A 22,810-nucleotide genomic window follows, 5' to 3' on the forward strand; every position below is an offset into this window, starting at 1 on the left:
CGAGTATGGTAGATCGAGTAAATTTGTTTTCCAAAATCTTCCTTTTCTGCAAGAAACTTGAGCCAGATTTTATCCGTCCATAGACTCACCAAAATCTTTCTTTCCTTTAAGAAACTGGAGCCGGATTCTATCCGACCATTGACTGTTAACTCATCAGAATTCTCCAAAAGTGTATGGGAATTATTTTACGAAACTATAACAAAATAACAGCAACAATAACTAACTTCCAAAAGGCACAATGTTTCAATCTAAAAGAATCTGAGCATTTTAATCTTAAAGAACTGGACTCAACAACCCCTCTACTCGAGATTTAGTATCATCATCGCAAGGAAACCCCTGGTGGAGAGCAAGGCTCAAATAAACGTGATGAATAGTGTTCGTAGACGGACCAGAGTCTCGAGGTCGACAAGCTCCTACCTGAAACTAATTGTCACGGAATCTCAAAAATATTCTTGGAATAAATCAAATGATATGGAACAATGAAAAAGTTAAGGAGCAACGATATGCGAAAGCAATTAGCGACCAAGAAGAAGCCTTGCTAAGAAAGAAGAAGAAAAACCTAAATTATTGACCTAAAATATTTATGGTCATTCCAAACAGTTCGATATTGTTTGACGAAACTTGATCATTATTAGAAAAAATATTTTCTTTTTTCGAAGTTGGTCGAAAAAGGGGTCGAGTCCAATACATGCTTAGTGGCAGTTCCTAGTTTAAGAGGTCGAAAAAGGTCCAATATATGCTTACTGGCAATTCCTAGTTTAAGGTGTTCGAAAAAGGAATCGAATTCAGTACATGCTTAGCGACAGTTCCAAGTTCGTATTTACATCACAGCGGCAGGCTGTTCAATATTCGACACCGAGGAAATTTTAATAAATTTACCATTAAGTTGCCGAAACTGTTAGTTGGTGAGTTACGAGGAGAACTAGAGGGGATTGCGATTGAGAGTTGTACCTTTTCACACGTACTATATAGACCGGCCCACTAGATTAGGATGTTATCTTAACCTTTTCTCTTAAAAATGGCGAATACTGGAAAGAGAAGAAAGAAATCTGAGAGAATTTGGGAGAGCGACAGAGAGAGCCGATAGGGAGAGCTAGTGACAACAGAGAAGAGTCGTTGAGAATGGGGAAGAGTCGAAGTTGCAGCGGATTTGATATTAAAATTATTTAAAACTATTGTGATCGATTTACTTGTTGTAAAATGTACCGTTATATGAGAAGTGATAAAGTATTAACACACTATTTTAACCACATCAAAAATTTTCCATGGTACGGGTTACGGAGAGACAAATGAATAAAACAAAAATTATATCCTAATCTACTAGGCACCACTCATTTATGACATGCCACTAGAAACAGCCGTTATGTGAAGAAAGCTCAAAACTGGTTCCATATAAATAAGCACAGCCTTCAATGTTTTTACAAAACACACCACTGTACAACCAGAACACACAGCACAAGATTACATATACATAACACAACACACTGCTCGCTTGTATGCTGCATGTTGCACGTTGCAAGCAGCAAGCACTTCACCCAGATGAACGTGGTGCTGTCGAAATGTGTATATGCATCGGAGAATACTGCGCGGGCTGCCATTTGTGTTTGCGTTTGCAAGTTGGTTGCACTTTGCGGCAACTGAGGCGTGGCTCTGTAGCTGCCGTTACAGCTGGAGGCAACGCAAATGCGTTACGAGAAGTGCAAAAGTTTCTGAGCAACAAAAATATAATAATAATAAAATATACAAGCATAGTTGGAGGCGTGCAAAAGTGCAAAACTGTGTAGAGAAACCGTTAGACCAGCGCAGGGTTGCAAGCGAACTTTCGAATTCAATTTGGTTTTGAGTGGTATGTACTTAAAAGAGCTGTAGATATGTTTAGTGATATACATATATACATATATATTTACCTTTACTCTCGAAAATTTGCTATGAAATTTGTCGGACCTAAAAAAATTTATATGTCGAAGACCCTATAGAATACATAAAAAGAGATTACTGAGGCGTTTTAAACTTGTTTATTTATACTAAACATACGTGCACTAGTACCTCAGTTGTTGAAGATATTGGTCTGGACTCTTTACCACGTTCTTTCCTTCCTGAGTAGCTGCTCATTTGTCGGAACCGTCGATATCGGACCATTATAGCATACGTATGTGTAGCTGCCATATGTACAAACTTATCGATCAAAATCAACTTTTTGTATGAGAAACGTTTTGATTTGATAAGATATCATCTTGAAATTCGGCAAAAATTAATGTCCAAGGCAATAGCACAATCTCCGCAAATATTTTTGAGATCAGACCACTATAGCATATAGCTGTAATATCAACTGAACGATCAAAAAAAAGTTCTTATATAGAAAACTAGTTTGTTTTCGAATATAACTTCATGAAATTTAGCATAAAATATTGTTCAAGACAGAGGTGCCATCTCTGAAGAATTTTTTCTGATCGGATCATTATAACATATAGCTTCCATATAAACTGAACGTTCAAATTTAAATTTTTGTATGGAGAACTTTTTTATTTAACAAGTTATCTTCACGAAATTCGGCACAGATTAGTGTTCAAGAAAATGCCACGATCGCCGAAAATATTTTCTCGATCGGATCACTATAGCATATAGCTCCCATATAAACTGTAAGACAAAAATCAAGTTCTTATATGGAAAACTTTTTTATTTGATAAGATATATTCATGAAATTTTACACAGATTATTGTATTAGTCAAAAGTGTAATCTATGAAGAAATTGTCCTGATCGCACCACTATATCATATAACTGCCATACAAACTGAACTATCGAAATCAAATACTTTTGTAGAAAACTTTTTTATTTGACGAGATATCTTTACAAAATTTTGGTTAAATTTATGTCCAAGGCAATAGCACAATCTCCGCAAATATTTTTTAGATCGGACCACTATAGCATATAGCTGCCAAACAACCTGAACACTCAAAATCAAGTTTTTTAGTGGAAACTGTTTTATTTGTAAAGGTTAGTACGTTAAAGTTAATGATTTTTCTTCCTTACATTTACATATATACACATTTACATATGTAAATATATATAGTAAACAACGTCTAAGTATGTAGTACATATTTGCCATTTCAAACCCACTGTGCTGACATTACTTTGGCTGAGCTTCATATGCTCTACTATTTATTATTGTATTTGCTGTTGTTGCTTTTCTGGTTTTTAATTATTTATGTCTTTAGTGCATCAAGTTCTTATTGTTGTTGTTGTTTTTGAGCTTCTGCATTTATTCTATCATTAGTATGCTGCTTGCTTTTTAATGCTAATTCAAATTGTTGCAAGAAGAGCTGAGTCAAAAGTAACGGAGCAAACACAGGCAGTCACAAGCAAACACATACTTGCTTAAATATGCTTTCATACACACATATACATATACATACATACATACATATATTTATGTGTGTGCCCATATTTTAATGTAGCGCTGCATAAATGAAAATTAAATACATACATACACACTATGTCTCAACATCTCGCCACACACACACACTCAGCCATACATATTTATACGTCTGTCGGTCCACATGCCTCTATGCCGCGCTTTTGCAATGTTTACGAGCACTTATTTGCAAACTCTGCCATCGAGAGTTGAGCGCGCAACAACTGCCACTCAGCTTGCCACATACAAACACATCCACGTACATATACAGCCAAACTCTTCAGCGCCGCCTAGCAGTAGCAACCTCATCCTCATTCACCTCCGGCTTTATATTGCTCGTCTGTCTAACCGCCTGTTTGACTGACAGGCTGCCGAGCCGACTGTCCGCCTCACTGCTTGCCACATGTTCGCATTTCATAGCTGCCACTCACAAATGGGCGACCCCAAATGTAGCAACAGACAAGTTGTACACTGCTAAGCTGCTTCCTAGCTGTACATATTCGTACATAACTATATACAAATGTAGATATGTCTGTCTGTTTGTATTGCTAGGCAAAGTCGGGTTCACCCGCTGGCGTGTGGGTGGCATTACTTGGTCTTCCATCGGCATGCATAAGTAATAGCAGGCAGTCAACAGCATGGAATCGGCGCCGACTCGCAACCAAACTGGCGACTGCGACGAGTGGCTGCCACGATTGCGGCACTATCCAGCCATGCAACAAGAATTGGTAAATAATAAGCAATGAGGGAGATTTATTTATATTATATATATGTGTGTATGTGTGTGTTATATTTGCTTGTTGCTACGCTTGCACGTTGCGAGACGTGTTGACTGTGGCTCTCTTTCTACTTCAGCCGATGGCGACTTTGACGTTGACGTAGGCGCTGGCGTCAGCAGCGCTAAATGTGGCAATGCTGAGGTTGTTACGAGACAGGTTTTTGCTGACTGATATTATAGTATGCTGAGTGTGTATATGTTTGTGTGGGCGGCATTTCACTATGGATTGGTCGCTATGTTAGCTGACAGATATGCAATTATACCTTTGTACTTGCGTCGGGTTTAAAGGCAACCCTGTAGGAAATGGGTGAACTCATTCCTCTTGGAAAATCGTTGAAGTGGATGAATAAGATTACCCCAATCAAGTTGCTGGAGCCTCTGGCGAGTCGCTGTCGATGTGCACGGCGTGGCGTTGTTCTTATGGAAGACAATCCTACTTCAATCGGCCAAAACGGATCGCTTCTTCGCGTTTGCATACTTCGGAAGGTCAAATTTATGACAGTCCAGGTCCGAAAAAAGAGGTTGATCGTAAGGTAGTAGCTCGTAGTAGTTGATTCCATACCAATCCCTCCAAACAAATAAGAAGATCTTTTCATTACGAGCAAGGTGATTCAGCTGCAATTCGGAGATCGAAACTCCGCTCATGAGGTTTTTTTCATTTCCCTCGTCTGGCAGCCACAGATGGGCTTCTTTTATATCCAGCCTTATTTAAATGGTTCCAAGTGCTTTCTGAGCAATGTTAAGGTCTTGGACAATCGAGACAGCGCTTACATGACTCAAGAATTTCGGCTATGTTGTCGATGTTTTAGACAACTGATCTTTCATAGTGTCTCTCAGACATCAATACTTTGCGGATAATGACAGATTCAAAAAGTTTCATTGAAATGTTCTCTACTATAATAAAAGTCAAGAGATTGTTTTATCGCGTAATTTGGTCAGAAAAGTCATGATCGGGTACCTCCCTGCCTAAAAATAATAATGAAGACAAACAAGGCAGAGTATCTAAAGGACGCTCGCGTCTAGAAACTACCTCACTGTTGGCAGATTAAAATTTCAAAAAGTTAGAAACTTTGCATGTTTCGGAACGAGCATAAACTCCATTAGTAATACTAGCCTGCAGATCGAGCGCAGAAAAACTTTTGCCAACCGGTGCTGCTTTGAGATTGATAGCAATTGAGAGCAGATCTCACTCACGACAAACAAAAATTACGCTCTGTAAGTCTTCCTTATTCCCATCCCATTATAAACCGCAAACACATGGACGATCAGGAAGCTAGGTGAGAAATCACTGAGAATATTCGAGTGCAAAGTTTTTGAAGCCGTTCGCGTGAGTGATGCATATCGAAAAAGATGGAACCACAAACTGTATGAGCTGTACGGCGGCATGAATATAGTTAAGCTCATAGAAATTCAACGAATACGCTGGTTAGTCCATGTTATGTTATGCATATGGAAAATAATGCTATTGCAAAAAACTCCTTCGGTTCCAGACGCGTAGGTGGACAACGGAAGCAAGTACGCTTACACATCCAATGGAAGCAGCAAGTGCATAGCGACCTATCTGCCCTTGAGATATTCAACAGGCATGACTTCGCAAAGTATAGAGGCAACTAACGAAGTTTTGAGTTCTCGTCTAAGACCAACCTACGTTTCCAGTGTCAAAAAGTAGTAAGAAAAGCAACTAGGAAGATATCTTGCTAGAACCAAACAGTACAGTCAAAATAGTCGTCTTCAATTCTGTACTTTTCATAATTTAAGGGATTACATTTTTACGGGTTTCCAAAAATCAATTTTTTTTATTGTCTTATTGAATTCTGCTACATCTCTAGAATATTGTTCTAAAGTTGATCCGAGTAATAGTTTCGGAGATACAGTCTTGAGAACTTGTGCGGTCGATGCTAGCCAGGTCTTTGAAATACAATTCTTAAAGACTTGAACGAAGGATTTCTTTCGACCAGAACTGTTTAAAAAATAATGTATCCAAATTTTCACTGAAATTTTAATTTTTTTTGCAAAAATGTCTGCCAAAAATCCAATTTTTAGTTTCATTTTCCCATCGTCCAAATTTTAAGTTAAGGTTTTGACTACAACACGTATTTTTACTTTAGATGATCCTGTAAGGAGTTATCTTGCCAACGCGGGCACATTTTTTTCCGAGGGGTCACTGAAAATGGCGTCGCAATGGCCGAGTTAAAAATATGTTTTTTTTCAAAAATTTCAGAATTTTTTGTTACTGGTGTATTTTTGTAGCAATAAAAAATTCGAATAAAATATTCAATTTTTTCTTTGAGCAAAAATTGTTGAAAAAAGGCTGTTTTTTACATAAGGGAACTCATGCAACTCCTTAATTAAGGAGAGTAGTTTAGCCACTTTCAGTAAATGAAAATTTTCTTTTTTTAATTAAACAAGCATTTCATTTTTATACAACTTGCTTGTTCGATTCGCCACTCGGCAAGCGTTAGTGAATTCACGAACACCGCTATTGTTAGCAGAGTCGCACACCAACGTGCTCATGTCTTACTGGGTAATGCTTGCTGTACGCGGACAAGTGGGTGTGTGTGTGTGTCTGAGCGTGTTTGTAATTTATTTTCATGCCATTACAACTTTTATTTGTTAGCAGAGACTTTTATTATTGTTTGCCTTGGTTGGTTTTATTAACGCTGCTGTTGTTATTGTTGTTGTTGTTGCGTACGTTGTGCGCGTTGGTTGGTTTTCCAACATTTGCCACCTTTCTGCCGCCTCCACTTTGCCTATTTACCGAGTCGCTTTTCATTCTACATTAATGGCGCACTCATGTACACACACACAACACACGCACACACGTGCATACATATATTTGTATTTTCATTGTACTTCGCCGTCGCTTTAACGACATTTTCGTTGTTGTTTTTGTTAGCTGCTGCATGCTTTTCTCCTTGCCACCGCCTGCTGTCGTGGGGTTTCTCGCTTGTTTGGCGCGCATTTGCCTCGTTTGCTTTGTTTGCTTTTCTGTCTTCACATTCACATTCACATTACGAGTGTGTGTTGTGTGGCTAACAACGCTCGTGCGGATTACGTAAGGGAATCCCCAACATTTCATGTGGCAAGCAGCACAAAAGTGAACGGCAACTGCAGCTGTGTGCTGCGCCGGCAGAGCTCTTTTTCTTCCTCGTCGTCGTATTTTGTTGCGCCAACCGGGTGGGTGACCGGGTGCGGCTTCGAGTTGAGTTGTGTTGCGTGTTGAGCTCGTTTGGCTATTGTAAAATCACTGAGGCATTCGGCTAACACACTCAATAGTAAATACAACAATCGACTGACGTCCGATGGCTGACGGCAGTCACCTTGGCAGAGCGTCGGTTTGTATACGAGTATATGAATGATTGTGTGTCTGCATTGAGGTGAGTTGGCTGGTTGGCTCTTTGGTGGTTCTGTGTTGTTGCGCCGCGTTGGCAGTAACTATAAATACACCTGACGATGAGTAAGTCTGCATGTGTTGGACTCTGTATTGTATATACATATACATACATATGTATATCTATATATATATATATTATTCATGTATATCTGGGTATTTGTTTGACCCACGCCGGCTTTCATAGCTTGTGGACTCGTTCTCCACTCGTTGCGAGAAGTGTGCGGCTAATGCCCGTTGTTTGCTCGCCTTTGCAATTTTCAATTATTGTTGTTCTAGCATTGTGTTTGTAGTTGTTGTGACAATCGTAATTAAAAATCAGCTCATGCTCAGTGCTCCTTAAATGTTCGCATACAAAGTTCGCAACTTGCAAACTTTGGGGTTATGAGGACGGTAGGATTTGAAATGGAAAACAGCGGGTCTCATTAATTTTTTTTAGTATTGATAGCAGCTTAAAGAAAGTCTAATAACTAAAAAAAAGAAAAGTCGAAGCTATAATATCTTTCACAGATCAATTTTTATAGTATGAAATTGTCTTTATTTTAATTTTGAGCGAGGAGTTTGTATGGTGGCCTTATGCTATATTGGTCCGAGCTGTACAACTTGATGGCGGATTATAACGTTCCTATAGCTATTAATTGGCGCCAAATTTCGTGTAGATATCTTGTCAAATAAAAAAGTTTTCCTTACAAGAACTCTAACTCATTCAATTAGTTTGTCTGACAACTATATCCTATAGTGAACCGATTTCGAGGGTTCCGACAAATAAGAAGATGTCTTGAGTAGAAAGGAACATGTGCAAAATCTCAGATCGATTTCTCAAAATTGGAGAGACTCGCGGAGGATGGAGCCATGTGTAGAAGTTTAGGAAAGGAGTTGAGGAAAGTTCTCTGAGCGCCAGAGTGGCCAGAAATGATTCTTTTGTCCCGGTCTTAGACCAAGTATCCTCTGCATAGCCACATCCGTTTGAAGGTAAGCTAAAGTGAGAAGGCGAAATATCCCCTCCGCAGGATCGGTCGCCGGGTTTAGGTTAAGCTACGTAAAAAACACCTCCAATGAAAAGAAGAAAACAGCTTTACTCGGCTATAACCGCGTGAGTAGTGTGTACGCCAATGAAAAAGAAGAAGAGACTCGCGGATATTCAGTCGGCAGACAGACGGACTTGCCTAAATCTTTCCGATTTCTCTCGATGTTATAAGCATCTTGGTAAATTCTGTTCAGGGAATACAAATTAAACTTTTCTTTCTGAGCCCTGTGAGGTAACTGTCGTCGGTGTGGCGTCGACATGCAGTGGACTTCTTCTTAAAAAAAAGCTTACATGGACGTTATTACGGCAGTCTTTTGTTGGGACCTCTGCATCAACTCTAGTTGTAGATTTCCAGACCACTGAAGCTACTTTCCAAAAGAGGTGGCTATCAACAATTTAGCAGTAGTACCACAAATTTAAAATAACCTCTCTTTCAAAGAAGTTAGCATTCGCTTCGATGGTAGGCTCAACTGACTCATAGGTTAGTTACGGGGTGTTAAGCCTCATTATAGATTGCAACCATGACATGACACTAGCCCCAATATCTTTTAAATAAAAACTGGTTGGAGCTTTGGTTGTTCAGTTCATTGCCGGAAGTCTTGGCCCCATGAGTTAATAATGTTCTGGTCAAGCAAAACAATTCTTGCGCAATTGGAGCAGTCTTCTGACTCAGGATAAATCGGTATTGGTTAAGTGAACTCTTCGCCCTTTGTTGGTTAAGTGAGCTCTTCGCTCTTTGAATTCTAACCGTGTCGATCTTCCTTTTACGAGTTCCTTCCAAGATTTCATGCATGGTGAAAATCTGGTCGATTGTAGAAACTGAAATTCTAAACTTTAACTCATCAAAAGCCACAGCCCCTTAAATTAACTCAGCCAAATGAGTTTTTACGCCAAACTCTCCTCACAATCGAGCAGTCAGAGCGTCAAGGGTCTGAGACGCAGTAACATGGCGCGCCCTATATTTTGTCGCCCCTTCAAATGCAACCCTTTGACATAAAAAATGTTTAGTATTCATTACAAAATGTATTTTATGTTTCTCAAAGACTTTTTTTTACATTCAACTTCAAAAAGAAAGTATAGTTTTCTTTTACTTTACCGTTACTTAGTTGGTGTAGATTTCCTTTGACTTATTTGCTTTGTGAGTGAGTGCGTTCTGCACTCGAAAGTTTTTTTGTACTATTTTTCTTAATCACCTCGCTGCTTTTTCTACTTTCACCTTCTATTTGTGTACTAAAATATTTTACACAAGGGCAGAATTGAAAGTCAGCGACGTTTTCTATTTAACCGCGGTGTAATTGGAAATAGAACTCTGTGCTCGCGAACTAGCTTTTGTGAATTGTTTCATATACATATACTTCTTAATATATAATTTATGGTAAGATATGGTAAGATATGGCAGTGAAAACTGTCTAAGAGACAATAGAATGACATTGCCAATACATTGGAGAACAGTTACTTTGAATGATTTTTTCATTCCGCTGGTGAGCTGTGTACAGCCTTTCAAGAAGTGGTTAGTGATTTAAAGTAAATCAAGTATATTTTCACCTTTGTGATTAAAGCTATATTAAACAGAAGACAACAGAAGACAACCTTCTCAATATCAGCTTATGTTAGGAAGAACAGGAGGGTTCTATCATTCATGTGTATGTTTGGGAGCTATTCGTTTGCGCAAAAAAATTGAACAACAAGTTTGTTTGAAATTTTTTCTTTCCAGAATTATTAAACATGTTACAGAAGTGTTTTTGGGGAGTTTAATTTATCGTAAACTTAAGTATTTAGCACAAAGCATTCAATGCAGGTCGATGAAGTCGACGCGAATTGACCATTGATTCCTATTAAAGCACATAACATCGAAAACTTAAAGAAACAGTGCTTGGAAATCGACGTGTGGTCAACAGAGATATAGCAGAGGATCTTTTATAGATCAAATTAACTGGTTTGGTTAATATTTTGGGTATATAGCATGTCAATGCTAGACTCATATCTGAAGACCACAATCTTTTACCAACAAGATGTCGAGTAGATGTCGTTAAATAGTCGTCGTCAAGCATACGTAGCTAAGGACAAGGGCTCTTAAATTATTATCTTATTCTTTGAGGAAGGAAATCTTGATGCTTCTAGAAGTCGGTTCCGTTCCAAGCAGGTGACTGCAGGGATGATTTCTGTGAAAGCGACCGATTGCGTTGTATGGTGCCAACAACGTTTCTTTGTCTTTTCCCTATGTGCTGACGGCTAGCAACTTGAGGATTTTGTTGCGGCTCTGTACTTTTGCAATAATCGCAGTCGTGTGAGGAGTGAAGGAGTACAGCCTGTTGAATCACACATAAAATCTTAGCAGTATTAAGGCCAAGTCTGTATTCCTTCCTCCAGTTAGTGAATATAGTCGCTGTCGATTTATTGGGCAATAGTGTTAGGTTTCGTGTAGTGAGAAAGAGAGAAAGGTCGGAGAGATAGCCCTTTATGTTTTAGCACATACCATCTATTCCATTTCTCTATCGTGCACTCTGGTGGTTGATGGAGTTTCGAGATGTAGTTAATGTTAAACAGCAACGCGGAAAGGACACCACCTTGTGGAACCTCCTCTTTAATTCTTTTCAATTTAGAAATTTTACTGCGAAATAGTACGGATGATTGTCGACCGCTCAGGTACTTCATAGTCCACCTCTTCAGTTCTGGAGGGAGCGTAGATTTTTCGGTGTCCTCAAGTAGCGTTGTGTGAATGACTGTATCAAAGGCTTTTGACAAGTCCAACGCTATAAGGACCGTACTGTCGCAGGCGCTGGTTTTTGGTTGAGGCGATCAACTATCTGTGCATTTATGACGTGAAATGTTGTGGTGGAGTCGTCCACTTTTGGGAAGTCATGTTGATGGTTTGCCAGGCCAAGGGAAATTTTTTTGAAGAATGAGAGAAGATTTTTTGAAACGTGGTATTTAGTTTTGACTTAACAAATCCGGCGATAGGCCCTAATATGTATAATTCTAACCCTCTATGCTTTTCACTAATTGCTTACTGTATTGATTTCCGGTCTATGAGGGAATGTATAAACAAATTTCATGAAAATTGTTGATATTGTAATTTTTCTCACTGCAATAGCTATATAAAGTTCTCATGCGGTTATTTTACGGTATTCTTTCAATGGCTGCAAAACCATCGAACCCTTGGCAACGTGCTGTGATATGTGTGAAAATTTATTTTAGAGTACATATTCGACTTATCTCTTATATTCACATATAATTCAATTTCGGCTCTCAATTATTGAAAATACTCTGAAAATTTCGCCATTAAATCATTTCAACTTCAACCGACCACCAATTCGATATACTATATGTTTCAAACATATCAGGTCTCATAAGCATATCTAAGTAAATGTGCTACTACCGACACCCTCAAACTTTCTTAGTTTCGTATTTGCGAGTAGGAAGACAGACAGGTTTGAATATTAAAATTTCTCTCTTCCTTAATTTCGAGTCTCCATAAACTTCGCATTTAAATGGCCAAATCATGCTGTTTTTACTTGGAGTCCTCACGCCCACACTACTTCATTTATTTATTTTCCTCAGAAAGTCTAACAGCTTGCTGCCTTCGCACAGCTGACTCCTCGAGCTCGGCACTGTTACTTGTTGACGCTGTGGAAATCCAGCACAGACGAGATTTCCACCCCCACATGCGAACGAGTATGAGTATTTGACATGAATAGCGCAATGCTTCAACCTCCGCACCCACACTCACGCTGTCGGCTGAGTTCGGCCGAAAAACTTGAACGTTTGCTTAATCTATTATTCCGTTTTAGACATTTATTCTCAGCTGAATTCGCAATGTGTTTGCCTGCTTTGCCACGGACGTGGGAGGAAAGTAGGAAACAGGTTGCTTTTATTTGCCTATTAGAAGCGTATATATGTATATACATATATACATACAAGTATATATACATATATAATATGATATACATATGTATATAAAATATGAGTATGTCTGTAATTGCTTTGCTGCTGTTGTTGTTGTGTAAAGTTGTAACAAAGTGCGGGGCGTAGAAATAACTGTAAGTGGAGCGTAAATGATAAGTCTTTTTCTTGGTGTGCCTGTATTTGTTTTTATAAAAGGTGGCACGTGCTAACACACACACACATGCGGAAAGGATAAAAATGTTTACAGTTATGTATGTGTGTGGGTGTATGAAAGTACGTCCTAATGATGGCAAATAAGATGTCTCGGCGCGTTAAGTGAACACGTAGGTGTTGCAATTTGTTGCCGATTCTGAGCAGATACAAGAGAAAAAACCGAAACAGGGAACGCAAATCGGGATAGCAAATCGCAAACTTGAGATACTCCAGAAATCGAAAAAGGAACAGATTAAATCAAGTGAGGAAGTACTAAGTTCGGGTGTAACATTTTATATTATTGTAAGTTGTCAGAATCAAAGCCAATACCTTCTGGTGCTTAAGATTTGTAAGCTACATAAGGTCCATTCCTTCAAAGACGTCGAGAGATCGTTGAAAATATGCCCCGTTCTGGACGATCTTCGACCTCTTCAACTGATGAAAATGGAATAGTAAAAAGCATATGGTGCTTGAAAAAGCTTCAGTGTTCGACACATCTCGCGAGTCCGTTTTTGGTTTGATGGATGTTTTGGGTATAAAACCGTGACAGTTACTTTGTAGGCGACAAAATAAATATTGATGAATAATAAAATGTTTTGCGATTTATTTACAATTTCTGGGTACTCTTTTGTCACAATGTATGTGGTATAAAGTCAACTGAAAGTTCCAAAATTTCATTTCAACCCATTTTTGACATACAGTCGTACTATCATTAGATAAGTATTATATTCGAGTTTATATATCCTTGTAATATTATATCTCACAGAGATAAAAATTTGCCAATTGGAACTTTGCTCCACATATTGGGTATCTGAGGGCTTGAATAGTTTTGGTCCGGTTTGGACACTTTTTGTTCATAAGGTGGCCTATTCTATGCGTACTATTTGGGCATAGTTTTATGCCGAAACATCCATTGGTCCTTGGTTGGCATACCGAGAAGTGAAAGAATGGAACTTGAAATTCTATTGTTTGTAAAGTAGGCGTGGTTTTGGTGCGATTTCGCTCATTTTCGCAATGGAACTTATAAATGTCAAAATAATAATATATATGAAATTTTGTTGATATCTCTCGAGTAGATCCAGGGTTTTCACGGAACTGTAGACGGTGCTATTCCCATCGTCTAATTTTGAACGCGACTTCAATAAAAATCTCTTGTATTATTTTAGGTGTAAAATTTAATGCCTGTGACGTATTTATTAATTGATTTATTGCGCTTTCAGCAGCTTTTATCGGAATCGTTATAAGGGTAGTGGATAGGGTTATCCAACCCTTTTACTTGTAATAAGTGTTTTTCAGAATTCGAAAAGTTAAAAAAAAGCCTAATCAATTATGATCAAGTTAATATTAGCAAACATTCGTAAACATTTGGTAACGGAATGCAGTTGACCAAAATATTGCTTTATGGCAGTATTCACAATTGATTTGGCATCCTACAACTCCATTTGTGTCTTTATGGCAACCTACCGGAGTAGAGCACGTGGTCAATAACTTTCGAAGCCAAAAGAAGCTTTTAAAGGTTTTAAAATATATATTTCGATACTTGTGAGCGCTTATCACAACCATCTTGATGTTATACTCGTATTTCAGTCTTTAACACCCAAGTGGTCTCCAGGCGAATGTGTATAGTAGCAAAGATTGAACACCGCCAGATTTCTCAGAACTACTTATTATTTGACCGAGTAACCAACAACTGATGATTCTGTTTCTCACACTCAATTGCTATGGAATGGCTTTATGCTTCTATTTTCAGTCTGCGTTGCTTCATTAGGTTGTGTATCTCATCACGGTTATGTATGCGTATATTAGTTGCTTTGGGGCAAAAAAAACGTCATAATGTAATTTCCGTTTAATTTGTCATATTGAAAGCGTTGCGCCTCTCGGCATTTCCTTTGTGTTCATTTTTTTCTCCTACAGTAATTTTTCGCTCTCAAGGCCAAGCGGCAAGAGTCTGCGTTGCCAGGTTGGGTTGCTTGGAAAATAAATTGCCTGCCAATAACAACACAAGCGACTATAAATTCAATAAAAACCAATGTCAATTCCTGGTAAACACACAGGCATAAGCGACATACTTACATAGTTGACATAACCCAACGAACACAAGAATCTAGAAAATACTGCTAAAACCACGTAGATTTCGCTTTGGGTAAACTAAAGTAAACTTTTGTATATTGAAATGCTGTTGAGAATTAGTAATCGGGATTTGAGAATTATGCTAAATAAATTATTTAACCGTGACTTAATTTTCAATTTATAATTGGTTTCTCTTGATTTGATTTGATTCGAAGTTTACATTCCGTAGTTATTGTTGAGAATGTTGTTGACAACAAGCATTTGAGGTCTTTCTATTTGAATACTTCTCATTTAAAAAAATAATGATTAATATTAAATATTAATGATTATAGTGCCACTTTCTCAAATGTCTGGTAAGCAGTGATCTGTCGGTTAAGTCCTGGTTAACTAACCCAAGACTACATTTTCCGTAAAGAACGTTTTTTTTTAAATCAGAACTTAAATAGCGGATAACTGCTAACCAGGAATTTAGAAATCGGCTCTTAGAAAACTATTGAGAAAATTCTTGAGAAATCGTTTTTTTCATAATAATTTAATAATCATTGATAACAACATTTAAAAAGTACAAAAAGAATTTAGAATTTAATTTTATGATTGTTTCACTAAAGTGAGCAGTTGAAAAAATATTGAGAAGTGGTTTGAAAAAGCTTACTTCAAAATAATTATAGATATCGGAAGTAGAGAAAGCTTATTTCTATTTGAATACTTTTGTTTTGTTTTCTAAAAATAATGATAAGTATCAACATTTAATGCCGATTTCTCAATATATGGTTGGCAGTCAACTGTCAGTTAAGTTTTGATTAGCTAACCAGGACCACTTCTTTCGGTAAATAATGTTTTTTTTAACAAAAACTTAGCTTTTTTGATGTTTGTTTGACAGCCATTTGTCAATTAAGTTCTGGTTAGTTAACCAAGACTACTTCCTTCGGTAAAGAACGTTTTTTCAAACCAAATCTTAACTGATGAATAAATGCTAACTAGACATTGAGAAATCGGCTCTTAGTGAGCTATTTGTTGAGAAACTGTTTTGAGTTTTGAGAAACCGTTTTTGTTATAATATTTATTTTGTTTTTATATCAACTCTTAAAAAGTGAAAAATAAGTTTGAGTATTTGAACCAAAATATTTACTATCAAGAACTGTTGAGATGTTATTGAGAAGAAGGAAGTTTCTTTCTATAGAAAAAGTTTTAATTGCTTTCAGTAAATAATTATTAAATTAATTATGAACTGTTGCGATACTATTGTGAACTGGTTTGATAAATTGAAATTGATGTTTTTTGGAAGATATAACTATGGATATGTTGACAAGCTATTGAGAAAAGAGTTGAGAAATCGTTTTACAATTGAAACTTTTATTAATACCAAAAGTTGAAAAGCTTTTGAACAGTGGATTGAGAAATAGCAACTCCATTCATCTGGATATCCATTCGAAAATTAATTATTTACTGGGTTACTACTCTGAAATGGCAAAAGCAACAGTTTTGGAGGCCATTTTAGTTCTATGGAGTTGTGTGCTTGTGGCCTGCGCAAACGCCTTGACACATTTAATGCGAAGAATATCTATCTCCATATAAATATATTAATATAAAGAGCCGATAAAAATAATATATATTTTATCGGTATTCGAGATGCTTGGGCAGACATGATGGAACGCTGCTTAGCATTGACTGGCGACAGCTTGATATAGACACTAATAAAAGAACCATTTATGAGTGAGCAGATTGATACATACATACATATGTATTTGCATAGTATATTTTATGTATTTGGTGAATGTTTGTAGTGAAAGTGATTTGAAAATGCGCGCTATCCCCGTCTCCCCGTTTTATGGCAGAAAATTATAATATTTGGCGTAGGTTAAGGGGTCAACGGAATTATTAAAATGTGGATTTAATAAGTGGAATTGTGGCTCTAAATGAGAAAATAATAAATTTCAACTTTTTCACTAAGACAAACCTGTTGCATGCCACTAAAATAGCAGCGATTTAATAAGAAAATTCCCATTCAGCTGTTTTTAAAGCGAAAATAATGTTTTTTATTGAGAAAATATATTTTTTTTTTAAAGCGAAAATATAATTTTTTTTCCAGAAATATTTAAACTGAATATTTTTGGCCAACAAGTGCTCGCTACTGCCAACTGTTTGCGCCGCCAGATATGACTACTTACGGAGCAGACTCACACCATATTGCGGGTGGCGACACGCTGACTCACAATAAGTCACGCCAAATTGCCCACACACATACTCACAACTGAAATATATAGACAACAATAAAAAAAAAAATAAAAAAAAAACGAAAAATTCACGCTTGCTTGTGCTGGTCTGGCATAGGTGTTCCCTCGACTTTGCGTTCATTCAGATGAGTCAACTAATCGCGCGGCGCAATTTTTGGTAGAAAAACTTGTTGGCCAAGCGCTTGCAGCATGAAAAATCAAACAAAAGTTGCAAAAACGCAAACTGGTTAGTAGTTTAAAAATATCCTCTACCAAAAGCCGCAAGAAAAAAGCAATCACATAATAAAAGCATAAATTGGCTTGGAATATTCTCTGAATCATCGCCATTTAAGCGGAATTTCACAAGCAACTTTGCAATAAAATAATTAACTTGATTGCAAAGGCATTTAGACTAAATGATTGAAGATAGAAAAAAGTTCGAGACAGAGGTGTTACTCATAAGCGCGTGAAAATAGTTAATAATATTTTGTAGTGCCTTAGGATAGCGAAATCATACCGAATACACTATAGAAGTTATTGCAGGTTATAGCTTGGTACTCAGTAACCATAACTGAAATAGTTGATGAGATTGGCAAAGTGCCATGCTTTTGGCTCCCAGCGAATCCCCACAAGTTCGCCAAAGGTAAGTCTGCCTAGATATTTCGACTTCAATCTGGCAAAAGCTGGGCAATAAAAAGTGAAAAGATGATTCTACCTATCCTTCCACCATACAGTTTTGTTCCGGCAGAACAATCAGCCACACCGCATGTAAAACTGTTAGACAGTGTCCAGTCAGAACACTTACATATAATTGTGGAGACATTGACTTTACTAAGAGCCAGTAGTCTGGATGACAACTTACAGTTCACTCTGGACCAGAAGGGTTTTGAGATCGCTTGCTGAGCTCACTGCAGGTTCAAAGGCCCAACGTCAGAACGCAAGCAAACAACGGAAAACCGACTCGACTCTAATCGGATGAAATTGAGGAAAGCCAGCTCATCGACTTTTCAAGTTTTCAGCGATTCCGTTGTGAGGTTACTTGATAAAGTTCTAAATATATTTCACCACGATAGGGACTCGCCTTATTTGGTATCGAACGGCTCGGATAGAACCTTCCTGACCCTGACGGAGCCTTAGGTATTGCCCGACCTGAGTTTGAAGTCGATGAAGAGGTTGTGTGTGTTGGTCCTTTTCCCACGTGTCTTTTCCAAGACAGGCCTAAACGACTACACAGTACGCAGCGACACACTTAAATTCCAATCGTCGGGCATACTTTCGTCCGACCATATTTCGCAAAGAAGCTGATGCATGCTCGTTATCTGTTCTTCGCCGCCGTGTTTGAAGAGCTCGGTTGGCAATCTATCGGCTTCCGCCGTTTTGTTGTTCCCCAGACGAACATCTTCATGGTCGAGCCATGGAACGTCTGCTCCATCGCCACCGATTTAGGTTATCGATAAATAAAGTTATAATATTTACGCTAACTCTTAAAAACTAATATAAGACAGTGGCAAAACGAACGAACAAGTCTCATAAATTTAATAACTAACACAAATGACACACATATACATATACATATATACTTGTAATTTTTATACGAGATATTTTCGTATGGTTTTTATTGTTGCCAAATCAAAGCAATTTCAATAACTGTCAATATCAGAAGCAACAAGAAATTTGTTTTATTTTTTCCGCCGAAGTAGTTCCACATACATTTATTTATCTGACGGACATTGGCATTTGCTGCAATATTTCTGTGAACTCATTAGAACTGATGTATTATTATGTAATTCTGCGAAATTTTATTCAACATGCTAATGAGTTTATTTCTCTATTTTGCATAAAATATTTAGTTACAAATTCAGAAAGCAAATAGAAAGGGGATAGGGTTAAGGGGCGTAAAGAACAGGGTTGCATTATACGGACATATGCTTTCAAGGTAATTTCATTCAGAAATAATGCAATATTAATTTTGTGGAATTTTGCTTTTCATATTTCCTTAATTGACATGCAATTAAGGATTATGGTGAACAAATTAATTAGCTAGTGAAAAAACTAAATGAGAAGCTTAGTACAGCTTATGTATAGAATAATTGGAAATATTTCATAGAGGTACTTTTATATTTGATCTACATTTCGAAGTACGTATTATTCCCAGGTTAGGTGCTTTAAGATCTTTTAGATCAATTGGAGCAATATTTTTAGAATTTTGGTTGCAAGACCGCAGCTTTCAACTTTAGACTCGAAATCGACTAAAATATAAGATTATTTAAAAGGCTTCAAGATTTAGTTTGGCCTGATTTGGGTATTGAAGCACTGGTAGAGCCAAAAACTTGTTTGGGTCATATTAGACGAAGATATTACTTTCAAGTTTTATAAATTTTGTTGAGGATATTAAGCTTCGCATGAGTGGATGATTTGGCTGACATCAATTCATATTTGACGTTAGTTTCCATTGTATCTAAGTAGATTTATGTAGTTTATTAATTTGAATATAGGAAAATTTTATACTAATAATAATCCCTCTGAACTAGGGTATAAAATAGTAATGAAGAAACTCCGAGCTCGAAGCAAGTCACCTGACTAAAACGCTGCCAAACTGGATGCTATCGTTAACATGCTCTTTCCTACGCGCGAAAACACAGTCAGTGAACCAGAATAGGCTATAAGATTTTCGGAAACCACCAAGTTCACTCTCGAATAACTGCAACTGGCCGATGGCAAGCGCAAAACTAATAAATCGATCGGCCCGGATGGGATCCTAGCAGAAGTAACAAAAAACAATCGTCGCAGAACGACCTGCAGTACTCTTAAATATGTACAACGCCTGCCTCGAAACTGGAATATTTCCTGAAACTTGTAAGAAACATAGCAAAATGCATGTTATACACAAGCTCTATAAAAGTCTACTTAAATCTAGACTGGAAAAGCTGGCGAATTCAGACAACACGGTTTCAGATCGGGAAGGTCAACTCTATTCGCTATCCGAATTTCATCGAAGAGTTCTGCGTGCGACTTTAGACGTTCGAAACACCCTCAGATGACCTAGGCTGAATCCCAGATTAACCTTCTGGGTACAATTCCTGCACGCCAAAATTAAGGTGGCGAAAACCAGCTGCCATTCGGACACGGATATTTCAGAAAGTACCTTCATATAAAATCTAATAATAGACAAAAACTTCCAATAAGGTTGGAATAAGACTGACTATGGCCAGAAGATTTTTCAAAGTTATTTGTTCGAGATTAAATTTATAAACACTTGTGCCCTGAACAAGGTATGAAGGTACGAAGTTTTTAACATGTAGAATAAGACGCCGGAGACCCTATAAAGTATACCTATATACATATAAATAATCAGAGTGATGAATGCGGACGATTTAGTCCGTCTGTTGAGCTATTTATACGCGAACTAATTTCTCTGTTTCTGAGATATCTATCTGATGCTATGCACACATTCGTTTATCGCCAGAAAGCAGCTCATTTGTAGAAGCGGCCGATATCGGATGACTATTGCCTATGGCTGTCATCAAACTGACCTATTAAAATCAAGTTTTTGTATGGAAAACTCTTTTATTAAACAAGATGTATACATGAAATTTGGTATGGATCATTCTTTGAGACAGTGCTTCGATCTCGGAACAAATTTTTGAGGTCGAACTACTATAGCATATAGTTGTCATACAAACTTATCGAACAAAATCTAGTTCTTGTATGGAAAATTCTTTTATCTGACAAGATATAACTATGAAATTTTATAATGATCATTATTTACGACAATGCTATGTTCTCGAAAGAAATTGTTCAGATCAGACCAATATAGCATACAGCTGCCATACAAACTGGCTGATCGCAATGGAGATAAATATCTCGTTATGCCCTTTTATGCTTCAATAAATGCTTCTGTACAGGGTATTATTTCTGCGTTGCAACCAAAGTTAACGTATTCTTTTCTTTATAAGCTATTTTTTATAATGTCCTAAAGTATATAGTCTTTCAAAGCGCCTGACCTTAGTGCTTCCGTAGTTAAATTATTTATGCAACATTTCTGAAACACGCCTTATAAACTTTTGTAACGCCTTAAACTATTTTCTACTTAATATTTGTTGTTTATTAAGTCAAACATAATGCTATTTGTTAACTTACTTCCTCTTCCGCTTCCTTTGCGTCGTGCCATTTCGTTGAATTCCTATTTGTTCGGCAGGCAGGCAGGCGGGCGAAAGGTTGTATGTGTGTAGTTGTTTGTAGATGTGTTTGACAGCTGTATAGGTGATTCTAGAGGACTCTAATTTCAAGCTAACAACATGTCACACAAACACACACACGTCTGTTTGTGTAAGTGTGTGTGTTAGTATTTTGTAGTTGTTGTTCGTTGCACGCTTTAGTTGCGACGTGAGACGCTATTATCGCTTTTATTGTTGTGTACTTTGTTTTTGCTTTTGTTTTTGTTGCTGTTGTTGTGAGTACTTTCTCCCCTGCTGCAACAATGTGTGCGCTGGTACTCGTTTATTTGCTACTTTTGTTGTCGCTTGTAACTGATCGATATTAATGCTTGCTTAATCCTTAAAGCTTTGAAGGTGAATTAGTTGTTCTTGTCGTTGTTGTTGTATTTATTGTTGGTCGGTTGGTGGTGCAGATGTTCGCTGGGTTGGTGAGTTGCATGGAGGTTGGTTGCCGTAGAGCGTCTTTAGTTGGGTGGGTGCTTTAGTTTGTTTTTCTCCTCAGTTGTTATTGTTGTTGTTCTTGTAGAGTGGGTGGTTATTTTCTTGTATGTTTCTGTTTCTGATTCTTCTGCTGCTTTTCCGTTGCTATGTTGAGCAGCTTGATTTATATTGAAATTAGCAACGTCGCATAGCCGTCAGCCGTTCTAGGTGAGATCTGTGCATACATATACATATACCTGATATATATATATGTATATATGTATTTGTAAATAACTGTGTATGTGTGCGAGGCTTAAGTAATTGTAGCACAAGGCTAGCTTGCCGAGCTCTTCCTACGAGCAAAATATAAAATAAATGCCGCACACATTCACTGTGTGTTTGCTTGTAAGTGTGTGTTAAGTCGTAAGCTGCCTTTGTCGGTGTCTGCAATTGAATGCCAGCAACAGGGTGGCTGCTTCTTCAACCGTATCGATGACAGACTTTGTTATTTTCCTCTTTTTGCCGCTTTTATTGCCACACGCGGGCAATAAAGTGAAAAAGTTGTATGAAAACGCACACACGCGAACACAAATATTTATGGAATACCGTTAGCTTGCACGTTATGTTGTCGTTATCAACTTCGTGTGGCCACTCGTTTGCCGTTATCCTGCGTCGTGATTGCTTAGTTTGTCAATGTCCTTGACGTCGTATTACTCGCCGGTGTTGTTGTTGTTTTTCGAATTTTTGTTGTTGTTTTTTCGTATTATTGTTGTTTTTTGAAATGTTGTTCTTGTTGCTCCAAATATTATTGTTGTTTCTTGCAATATTGTTGTTGTTACTCGAAGGGTTGTTGCTGTTGTTACTCGAAATATTGTTGTTGTTGCTCGAAATATTGTTGTTGTTCGAATTATTGTTGTTTTCTGCGACCTTTTTGTTAAATACAACGTGTTGGTTGCGTCACGCACACATACAAACAAATATAAACAGTTTTTTTCTGCGTTTTAACTATGCAGACTAGTCGTTGTTGTTGTTGTTGCTGTTATTTGTGTTTCGGGTTTTGTGGTTTTCGTAGACAATAAATAAACGTCATGACATTTACACTTTTTCACACATTCATCACAATGTATGTATGTAGGTGAACTACAGCGTATTTTTCACTTTGTATTCGTCCTTGTGTGTGTGT

The 22,810-nt window shown here is 37.5% G+C and overlaps 1 protein-coding gene across 1 annotated transcript in view; it reads right to left on the reverse strand.

The window, feature by feature from the left end:
* LOC120770841 (pneumococcal serine-rich repeat protein) overlaps positions 1-21,768 on the reverse strand; it is a 172,871-nt gene extending 151,103 nt beyond the window's left edge. Inside the window, exon 1 of the mRNA XM_040098437.1 lies at positions 21,131-21,768. Coding sequence (XP_039954371.1) covers positions 21,131-21,161 — 31 coding nt within the window. The 5' untranslated portion in view covers positions 21,162-21,768. The remainder of the gene's footprint in view (positions 1-21,130) is intronic.
* Between the last annotated feature and the right edge of the window lie 1,042 nt (positions 21,769-22,810).

Source organism: Bactrocera tryoni, chromosome 3 (assembly GCF_016617805.1).
Source record: "Bactrocera tryoni isolate S06 chromosome 3, CSIRO_BtryS06_freeze2, whole genome shotgun sequence".
In the NCBI taxonomy this organism is placed as follows: Eukaryota; Metazoa; Arthropoda; class Insecta; order Diptera; family Tephritidae; genus Bactrocera; species Bactrocera tryoni.